The sequence below is a fragment of the Diceros bicornis genome, unplaced genomic scaffold, assembly GCF_020826845.1.
Source record: "Diceros bicornis minor isolate mBicDic1 unplaced genomic scaffold, mDicBic1.mat.cur scaffold_869_ctg1, whole genome shotgun sequence".
In the NCBI taxonomy this organism is placed as follows: Eukaryota; Metazoa; Chordata; class Mammalia; order Perissodactyla; family Rhinocerotidae; genus Diceros; species Diceros bicornis.
Window position 1 is genome coordinate 39,215 of NW_026691749.1, and position 10,375 is coordinate 49,589.

General features: G+C 53.5%; 1 protein-coding gene and 1 long non-coding RNA gene across 3 annotated transcripts; both read right to left on the reverse strand.

Annotated features, from left to right (window-relative positions):
* Positions 1-331: 331 nt before the first annotated feature.
* On the reverse strand, positions 332-2,068 carry LOC131403780 (uncharacterized). Of its 2 annotated transcripts, XR_009219522.1 has the most exons (4): positions 1,879-2,068; positions 1,623-1,743; positions 1,323-1,413; positions 332-986 (listed from the first exon to the last, which is right to left on the reverse strand). It is a non-coding gene; the product is annotated as an uncharacterized LOC131403780 (long non-coding RNA). The 2 variants fall into 2 exon arrangements; XR_009219521.1 differs by lacking the exon at positions 332-986 and having other exon boundaries at positions 1,191-1,413.
* Positions 2,069-5,369: 3,301 nt separating this feature from the next.
* LOC131403779 (ral guanine nucleotide dissociation stimulator-like) lies at positions 5,370-6,927 on the reverse strand. The gene is made up of 3 exons (XM_058538077.1): positions 6,838-6,927; positions 5,891-6,070; positions 5,370-5,480 (listed from the first exon to the last, which is right to left on the reverse strand). The coding sequence occupies exons 1-3, from the start codon at positions 6,886-6,888 to the stop codon at positions 5,370-5,372; spliced, it is 342 nt and encodes a 113-aa protein (XP_058394060.1). The 5' UTR covers positions 6,889-6,927.
* Between the last annotated feature and the right edge of the window lie 3,448 nt (positions 6,928-10,375).

Here is a 10,375-nt window from a genome sequence, read left to right on the forward strand (position 1 = left end):
GGTACAAAACAAGCAGGAAAAGGAATTCAGAGTCCTGGACAAGGATCCCAGCAGGATTCAAATCTAGGTCAGGGGTGAACATGGAGCCCCTAGATGGGCCTCAGGAGGGAAAATCTTGCCTGCCTTTAGTCCATATGCAAATGACCTTCCTTGGGCCTTGTCTTCTCCACATGCACGTTCTGACCTTTTTACGTTGTTTTCCTCACTTACAGCTGATGCAATTCCAGAGATTGAACTAGAAAACTGCAAGTTTCTAAAATTTGGTCAGAAGAAACCTCAACAAGAGAAGTAGGATACATTCCCTGTTCCTCCAGAACGTAGAAAGGCAGTCCCTGCCTGTGGCACGACACAGTCCTGGGTAGTGCTGTTTTAAACACACCCACATTTCAGTGGTTGTTGCTCTGCCTGTGAAAGTACCTTCAACCTTTAAATCCCAAGAGAATGGGCGGGGGGCCGTGTCTGCTCCTGGAGGAGCTGAATGATACTGAAATGAACTTGTCCTCTGAGTTAGGGGGACTTGGGAGTGTCCCGACTAGTCAGGGAAGGGGCTGGCCCTTCTCCCTTCCCCCACATACAATAAGCTGATGACCCAGAAGAGTTCTTGATTCAAGGAGAAATGTGAGATTCTGTGTCTCTCTCACATGCCTACAGAAAGCGACAGAACCACACCACAACTCCCAGGCTGTAAAGGGAACAGGACTTGAATATAATATTCAAATATGGCATTTATTATTTACAACACATAACTACTGTTCCTCCCCAATGGGTGAATAGGCGCTGGGGTAGAGATGTCAGGGAGCTGGGGTGGGGTTGTCCCCTCTCTCTTGGGCTCCAGGGGTCCCCATGAATCAGCTTACAATGCTCCCCTTCCCGTCGTGTGTGAGGAGCTGGCCCTGTGCATCGCAAGCCTCCCAGCTGTGTCTGCGCTGCTGAGGATAGGGCTGTGATCGGCCACTGGTATGGGGCTCGGTGTTGGGGCCTGGGGGCTGAGTAGAAGAGTCCGGTTATCTTGGGGGTCTCCCTCAGAATCATGGGCCCCACCTTGTCCCCACTGCACTGGGTGCTCCAGACTCTGTGCTCAGTAGTGTCAGCCAACAGTACCCCATTTGTCCCTGCCACGAGGGTGATCATTTAGTATCACCTATTTCACAGAGGAGGAAATGGAGTCTCAGGAAGCTGAAGACAGTCACCCCAGTCACAGGACTGCTCAGTAGTGGAGCTGGGATCCCAGTGCCAGCTATCGGACTCCCCAAGGACACGCTTAGCTCAAAGATTTACTGAACCCCTAGGAGTCAGTCACCCCGGCCCAGACACTCACTCACCCCTGAACTTGATGATGGCCGGTTCTTCTTGGCCTTGAATATTCTGTTGCCCAACTAAGCCTGGGGTTCCAGCTGGCAGGACAGGCTGTAGCTACAGGACAGAGAGGCACTTGTGAGCCTACCAGGATCCACACATCTGATGTCCCCCCACTGACTGCCCAGCAGCTGGATTCTGGATGTCCCAGAGGTCGCCATGCAATAAGGCCTAGGGCTGACTGGGGGGCCACTGAGACAGGCTCTCTGGACTGGCCAACAGGGAGAATCCATCCCTGCCCTCACCCAACTCCTGCCTGGCCTCACCTATCATTCTGGTTGAGCAGCTCCATGTCCTGGAACCAGGCCCCAAATCGCTCCTCGGGCTCTGGTTCTAATTCTTTGCAGCCACCTGGAGCAGCAGGATCTCCCTCATGACTCGGTATTCCTGGGACCAGAGGGAAGAAGAGGATGCAGACAGGGCCTGGCTGGGGGATGCTGCAGGGGCCTTGTGCGGGGTGAGGAGTGGGCAGGAGACGAGTGCTGGGAACCCTCCTTCCCTCCAGTTCCATCCAGGCTCTACCTGTTCTCAGAATGGGAATAATCAGCCGCCCCTCCAGGAAGTTTTCCTTGATGCCATCCTCCCCTCAACCCACCCGGCAATTGGATGGGTCTCCCACTTCTCTGTTATCAAACTCTTCCACTCAATGTAAGATACAGGGGGTGGAGCCAGGGACTGTTCTGTCCATAGGGTCTCTGATTTCCACCTCCTTCCCCTCCCCTGCATGGAGTGCCACAGCTGCTCACCTCAGTCCTTTTCTCAAGGTTGATCTCATTCCCCTGGAAGGCAGACAGCCAGAGTCCATCAGACAGAGCCCTCTAGCATGACTAGCCCCCTATGCCCACCCCTTCTCATGGTGCACGACTGCCAGGTCCCCAGAGGGGCCCGGGCATGCAGAGAAAACAGGACTTGGACCTAGGCCAGGCTCTGGGATCCAGAGAAGGGGGACATGGGGGTGAGGCTGAGTGACCTGGCAGTACAACCCTCTCTGATGACAGACTTGGAGGCTGAGGCCTCAGGCAGAGGGGACTGCTCAGCCACTTATGTGCTGCCTGACTTGGAGGGACCCGATTTCTCTCACCATCCATGGGCAGCATGGCGGGAGAGGATGAGTCCAGCTCAGATAAAACCTCACGCAGCTGTGCCATCAGGCAGCTCTGAGCTTCCCCAGTCTGAGCACCCCGAATGGGTGTCTCAAGCGGAGCCTCTGTTCACTCATCCCTAAGATGAGCCTGATGCGACAGCTCCCAAGGGTGGTTGAGAGGCTCTCATGACAGGAGATGTGCCAAGTGTTGAGAGCTCAGAGCTCAGTGCGGGGGCTCCCGTATCCCAAGACTCAGGACCCTAGTCCCCTGCCTGGTCCTCAGGTTCACCCACCTCGAGATAATCACCCATCGCCAGACCCAGCATCTTCAGGTCACGGAGGAATGTGCCAAGATAGGGGACGTCACCCTGTGACACCGGGGTGCACGTGGGATGAGCCTTTGCTCTCAAGTCAGCTCCCTGCAGACCCTCCCCTGAAAAATCCTCACCCTCAGCCTCCAGGCCCACCTCAGGGATCCCACGGGGAGTAGCCTAGGACCCTTAACAGCCTCTTAATTTTTCCTCCCTTCACACCCCAAGAACACCACACTCCTCCTCCTCACCTCCCAGGGCCAGCTTCTGGCAAATCACAGGGTATGCGGTCTCTGGCCCTCCCCACAATGAACCCATCCTTCACCAGCTCTTCCAGGCCCTCCTGGTCACTTCTACTGGAGGATTCAGACACTGTGGCTCCAAGAGGAAGGGCCATCCTTTCTTGATTTGAGGCCTCCAGCTCGAGGCCAGAGCCCCTCCCCCACAGGCACACTCACGTGCTGCTCCTGCTGCTGTTTCTCCTGCACTCTCTGGGGGTTGCTCTCCGGGAGGCAAACATGGAAGGCCCCTCCTGCCAGAGTCGAGGACAGTGTCAGCGGGCCATACTCCCCTCACCCCATTTCTCTCCAGCACCAGTGGCCTCCGACCCTGGACATCTGACTCTAGTCAACTGGTACCAATGCCATTCCACCCTCCAAGGTCTTGTGATTCCAGAACAAGCCCAGCTCCAACTCTCACTCTGGGTGTGAGCTTGGGCTTTTGGTCTGGCCTCCCCGAGCCTGTTTCCTCATCTGGAATGTGGGAGAACTCCAGCTACCTCACAGGTTCTCCTGAAGACTCAATGTCACATGACTGTCATCATTTCTCTCGCCCTCACCCCTCCAGGTGGAGCAGGCAGAAAGCTCCCACATTCCTTTCGTCCCTCTTACCTCATTACCACCCTGTGAGGCCTGCACCACATGATGACCCTCCATTTCCCTGATGAGGAGACAGAGGCCCAAACAGGGGCAGTGAGTTGCTCAGGGGCCCACAGAGGAGAGGCCACTTGCCCCTACCAGCCAGAGGCCTTGTTCCAACATCCTCACCTAACGCCCAATCTAACCACTGACAAGAGTCCTGTCCCCTGTGCTCTCAAATCTTGGGCCTGAGCCAAGCCATGGATGGAGAGGATGGGGTGTTTTTGGAGTGTGGTTGAGTGGCTCCTGCCTGCCCTAGACCTGTGGAGTGTATGGCCCCCAGGCTGGGACAGAGGCCATGCCAAAGCCTTCTCCTCACCAAGGAACCCCTCAGGATATTCCCCTGCACTGAACTCTTTCTTTATCCACTCAGGAACTGGACCTCCAAGGTGTCACATCTGATCCACAGGTAAGGGGGTGATAGGAAGCTTTGCTCCCTCATTTACATGAAGCTCTTAACGTCCTTTCAGGAGGATCCATTAAGAATCCATCAGTTGCCTAGACGCTTCTCATAAGCCACCTGGGGATATGTCATTGCCAAGCAGGCACTCAGGTGAGACTCCTGCGGTTGACTTGAGTGACTGCTCTAGGGGTCCAGTGGGGAGTCCCAGAATGTACACACATTTATCTCTGGTGCAGCCATTCAGACCCAAGGATGAGCAGCCTGTTTGTCCACCTGGGCCATTGGAATCCCCTGCTGTGCCCATCCCTGGGGCAGGCAGGGTGACCTCCCCTTTGAGACATGGTGAAGACAGAAGGAGCAGTTGGGACCTGGCTTCCTGAGGACAGGTTTAGGCTGAGGGCTAACCCCCCCCCCAAACCACCCAACAGCCTGGAACAAGCTACATCCATCAAGATGGACGTGCATGGAAGCCAGAGACCTGCTGATGGTGCCAGCTCGGCAACTCATCCTGGAACAGCCCAGCCAACACCACTGTGTCCCGTGACCAGGGCCTCCTGCCTATAAACAGCACCCCACCGCCCCATGGACCAAACAGATCCCTCTGCTTGTTAACCTCGACAAGATAGACGGGAATGTTTCAGAGAAAGTTCAAGTCAGAAACTATCAAAACCTCAGCCTGCCCTGTCCCACTCCCCCTACTCCTCCTCTCTTTCCAGTCCCCTATCCTCCACTTTACCTTTGTCATCAGTTCTCTGCTCAAGGACTCTTCTTGGCTATAGCGCTCCTTAAGTTTTTCAGAGCTCTCCCTGAGGGGAGGGGAAAGAGGGAAAGATAAATTTAGGGATAGTGTAAGGGGTCTGAGTGCAAATCCCTTTTCTTTGACAACCCAAGAGATTCAACCTCCCTGGAGGAGTGTTCTCACTGGGATCCACTGAGCTCTAAAGTCTCGTAGGACTGGGAGGGGACTCTCCTGTTGGTCATTGGTGTCTCCACTCCCCAGCTCTACAGAGCAGCTCTCTTTTGACCACTTTGAGTTTCAACTGGGCATAGAGTTCTGTTGCTATAAACACTTGAAAATCTCCAATGTGGCTCAACCCAGTACCTGACATTTAGGGAAACCGAGTACTGAAGCAGAACTGGTGCACTAAGGACACCAGGAGGCTTAGAGACCACTTGCCAAGGCCCAGGCCTTGTCCCCAGCATTTGCTGCCTCCCAGGAGTTCCTAGCTGACTGAGGGGCCAATGGCAGATATTCAAGAGATCCCTCATCCACCCTGGTCCTCCTATGGAGAGGGGCACTACCCACCAGGAAACTTCCCTCGTGTATTTTTCAGGTGGTTTGTGGAGGTTTTCTGCAGAGCAGAGATGACAGTACAGGGTGAGGAGAGGTTCTTCAGGATCTTGCACTCCTGGGGAAGGGAAGAGAATGAGCTGTGAGGTGGGGCGCTGGAGCCCTGCTTGCTCTAGCTTCAGTCCCCTTCTATTTAAATCTCCTCTCCTGGATGAGACAGATGCTCAGGGAGCCCCAGAAGGGCACATTTAGGACCCAAAGAGTAACACTCACAGGTAGGAGGATTTTAGCTCAACCCAGGGAAGGAGTCAGGTAGGAAGTGAGCATCCTCCCACTGGGACCTGGAGTCAAGATCAGTGGACCCCTGGCAGGAAGGGCCTAGGGACTGTGCAGGGGCTTAGACCACACACTGCAATCCTGGGAGCTGATAAAGGTGGAGAGGCAGTTCCCAAGGTTCCAGAGAGGGGCTCCACTGGGCCTCCCACAGCATACCCTGGCCACCTGGATGCAGTGCTCCACCACCCTCACCCTGTCCGGCACCGTCATGCTCAGGTCCCCGAGGCAGGTGGTGATGATGAGGCTGACCACTCTTCTGATGTGGTCGACGGTGGCCTGGAGAGTGGGTGCCAGGTGCTCATTGCCAGGCTTGTTCCTCTTGCCCCAGGTGGAGCCCAGGCACTGAGAGGGCACCACCTTCCGGAAGAGCTCCTGGGGAACAGGGGGAGTGTCACCCAGCATTGCCACACCCCAGCTCTGTGTCCACATCCCCAAAAGTCCCACACAGGAGTCACAGTTTAGAGCTGGAGCTCAGGAAGCTCAGGATGTGGCCTGAGCCTTGTGAGATTCCCTGGGTTTTCTTCCCTGTCCACCGAGGACACCCAGCACAGGATGACCCAGGAGCCAATACTGGCAGGGAAGGGAGAGGGTCATTTGCACCCACCCTGTCCTGGCTAACTCCAAGCTCCAGACTGTGGCTCAACTCGGCTCATCCCAAGGGGACATCTTCCACCACCCTGATACCCCCTCTGGTCCCATTCCCTATTTTGATGCCCATTCCCCCATGGCAGCTACAACCACGGTCCTTGTCTGTCTTCCTTGTAGTGAAGTACACATCAGGTGTCTAATAAGTCCTGAGGCTGTGGAGCCTCCTTGCAGAAGGTTGGGCCACCAGGGATCTGGCTGCACACAGTGAGTTCCTCTCCTTACAGATAGACCAGGCCTTGCCCAGCTTTCCATCTCTTCTACCTCATGGAGTTGGCACAGCCACTCCTTGCAACAGGTCCTGTTAATGTCCACCTCTACGGTCTGCAGGTGGACAGCAATATCTTAGGGGTTCAGAAAGTTGCCTAGGTCGTACGGTTGGTAAGGAGTGGAGCCAGGATTTGGGCCCAGATCATAGGAGTCTGGATCAGGTCTAAGGCAATAATGGCAGAAGGAAGGCCTGCTCCACCCCGCCCGAGAGCCCAGCTGCTCACAGCATCCATCAAGGTCAACTGCTCCACCACCAGCTTAGGAGGGAAGGCCATGAGGTTAGGCTTCTTCTCATGCTGCTTAACAAGCACAGGTGGAGATGAACTTCCCACTAGAAATGATGGTCCAGGTGACTCCAGCTCAGCAGCTCCCACTCCTGCTGGAGCCGAAGTGGGCCCTTGCTCCAGCTCCAATACTGCTGATGGAGCGGATGCTGGCTCCAGCGCTAGAAGGGGTGATGTCAACAGAGCTGGAGACAGCTCTACCTCCACCACTGCCCACTGCTCTGCTTCTGCTGCTGGCTGGAGCTCTGCAGCTGGAGCTGGAGCTGGAGCTGGATAAAGAGAAAGGTTCACCCATATAGCTAACTTTCCATGTGTCCTTCTAAATACAGAAATGATCCCACATCCCTTCCAGGGATACCCAGGCTGTGGTTCCCTTTACACTCTGGCTCTGCCTCAGTGGCCTCCAGCAGCTCACACTGGGCAAGGGTAAGAGGGTCATGGCAGCTCAGCTTCGAATCAGGCAAGGTGACATGCATGTACAACCCCTTTAGCTTGAAAAAGGGACAGCCACAGTCTGGTCCTGACCTAGTTCTGGTCCAACCCCATCATCTCAAGGTCCTGAGTGTGGAGACCCTCTGCTCCTGCTCTCACCTCAGAGCAGCACTAGATGGTGTTTGTGGTCTCATGCACCTGCCCCTTGTCTAGTGAGTTGGTGGAGTTGAAACCATTGGGCATCTCCTCGACGACCTCCTGAGTGGAGTTCTGCAAAGACTGCCCAGGAGCTGGGCCAGAAGGAATCAGGGGCTGGCTGCACACTGCCACTGGGGTCAACCCCCAAGAGAAAGTCTGCTCCTCTGTTCAGACACAGAGTGACATCCCCGCAAAGAACTGTGGTCAGGAAGGGAAGGAGATCAAACCTCCACGGCTCGGTAACATATGAGTGGAGGAGCTCACATTCTGATGCTGCCAACCATGACCTGGGGTATGAACATGACAGACCCACCAGGCTTCTGACACCTAACCACCAGCTCCTGCCCAGGAATGACCTACCCCTCATGCCCTGCCTTCCCCTCTCTTCAAAGACACACAGACACACACACACGATGAGGGACAAGGGGTGTGGGACTGCTCACGTGGGATCACAGTTGTGTCCTGGCCGGCACTGCCTCCTTCCAGACGCCCAGAGACATCGGGGATGAGGGCTGAGCCAATGGCGGCAACGCCAAAATGATTCTCTTTCTGGACATTTTTGAGTCCAGATTCTCCAAAAGTTGGGATACAACAACAAAACGTTTTTGCCTGTTGACTGTCTCCAATCAAGTGAGCTGGATGGGGGCCTGTGGGTGCCTGGATACCAGAGTTCTAAGATCTGTCAGGGTCTATGACCAAGGAAGTAGATCATTTTTCAAGATTCCTTTACCTGGGCCCCTTCCCTCAATCAGACTTGTCGAGAGCTGCCCCCTGGGCCCAGGCCGCTCAGCCTCCTCCCCCATATCATCTCCTGAACTGTACACAAGGAGCATACACAGCCATAGCCACAGCTCCCTGGAATCCTAAGTCGTGTCCTAGCTTTGAGGAGACAGAGATGAATGCAGACCTTCTTTTTCTTACCAGTTCTGCTTCCTGGGAAAATCCTTGTGTCACTCAGGTCCTCCCCAGTCTCCAAACCTGTACCATGAGGATCAAGCTAGAATCTACTTCCTAGGGACATTACCCGGTGTATATGACATAATATCTATTACCCCTGTGGGCTAGTGTCACATGTACCTAAACTTAGAGTTGAAGAATAATAAGAAGGGGTGATATGTAGCACAGAACACCACTCAAAACAGGCCTGTGTTCTAGCAATATAATATTGGAACAGTCGCTTCCAACTTGGCCTCATTTTCAGGTTAGCATCATGAGGGGGTTGAAGCTAATGGAAATTTAGATATTGCCATCCTGCGGCATAAAACCATTCAATTGTTTCCTGTTTTATGGAGAATGAGACCCAAGTGCCTCATCTTGGCCCATGAAGTGGGTAGCCTCCACAGTGGTACCCAGTAAGCCCCACCCACGGTATAGCCATCCCCGTGGAACCACTAAGTGGTTAGTAACTGGCTTCTGAATATAATAACAGCCTAGGTGATGGGATGTATTGTCTAAAGTTTAACTAACAAAGTCTCTCACTTCCTCTTACTCCCTCTTTCATGTTCCATCTCTCTCTCTCTCTCACTGTCGAATCCCTGTAACTGAGGAATCAAATACCAGTGTTTGGGGCTTCCCAATGTGGAGGCCTATAGAGGAGAGAAGCACGGGGGTGCCCAGGCCAACAGACAGACAGAAACTTAGGCTCTCAGTCCAAACTGAACCCTGAGGGCTGAAGTGATCTTGGGTACGAGTCCTCCCCCTGTCAAGCCTCAGTTGAGGCCACAGCCCCAACCTATTAAACTCACTGAGGCAGAGGCACCCAGCTAAAATATGCCGGATTGCTGATCCACACAAATTGTGAGATAGTCAACATTTGTAGTTTTGAAATGCAAGGTTAGGGGCAATGAAGTCAGAGAGGGAAAGGTAACTGACACAGCCTACCAGGCCCTGGCCCTACCTTCCACCCCAGCTCCTGTTCTCTCCTCCCAGGCTCCCTCCAACCACACTGGCCACCTTTCTAACCTCCTCTGGCCAAACTCACTTCTGCCTGTGAGACTCAGGACCAGTGATGCCATCTCCCTGACACACTGCTCCCAGAGTCGTGCAGGTCTGACTCCCTCCTGTCATTCTGGTCCCAGCAAATGTCACCCCAGTAAGGCCTTTCAGACCCTCCTACCCAGTGATGCCCAGCCCTCCCTCACAGCCTCCTGCTGTGTTTCTCTATAGCACTTGTTCTTTTCTTGCTCATGTCTTTGCTTTTGTCCATTTCCCCTCTAGACTGTGAGCTCCTGGCAGGCAAGGACCACTTGGTCATTTTCATCCTGCACTTCGGCCCACCAGGGCACCTGGCACAGGGTGAGTCCTCAGTTCACAGCTGCTGAATGAGTACATGGGAAGATCTTGCACCCCTCCCCCTGCTTCTGACCAACTTTGATTGTGGAGATGAACACTAGTAATAGGAGGTACAAGTTGTTTCTGAGGCAAGGGGACAGCCAGAAAGACCTCTGCTTGACTCTTCGCTGTTCCAGGAGTCAAGCAAAGTTCAGTGGATACCATGTAAATTTCAGGTTTACAGCAGCAGGACTCGATGTATATATATATTATGTAATATGTATGTAATATGTAATATATGTTATGTAATAACCATGTAATTGTTACCAAAATAAGTTTACTTAACATCAATCACCAAACAAAAATAAAAGGTTTTTTCCTGGTGATGAGAAGTTTTAGGATCTACTCTCTTAGCAACTTTCAAATATACCACACAGCAATTTTAACTTGCAGAGTGCTGTATATCAAGTATATATCAATACAACTGAAAAAAAAAATAAAAACAAAAACTCACTGGCCACCACTAACACAAGTGGCTGCTCGTCCCCTGGTGGCAGGCACTAGCACTGCAGCCCTC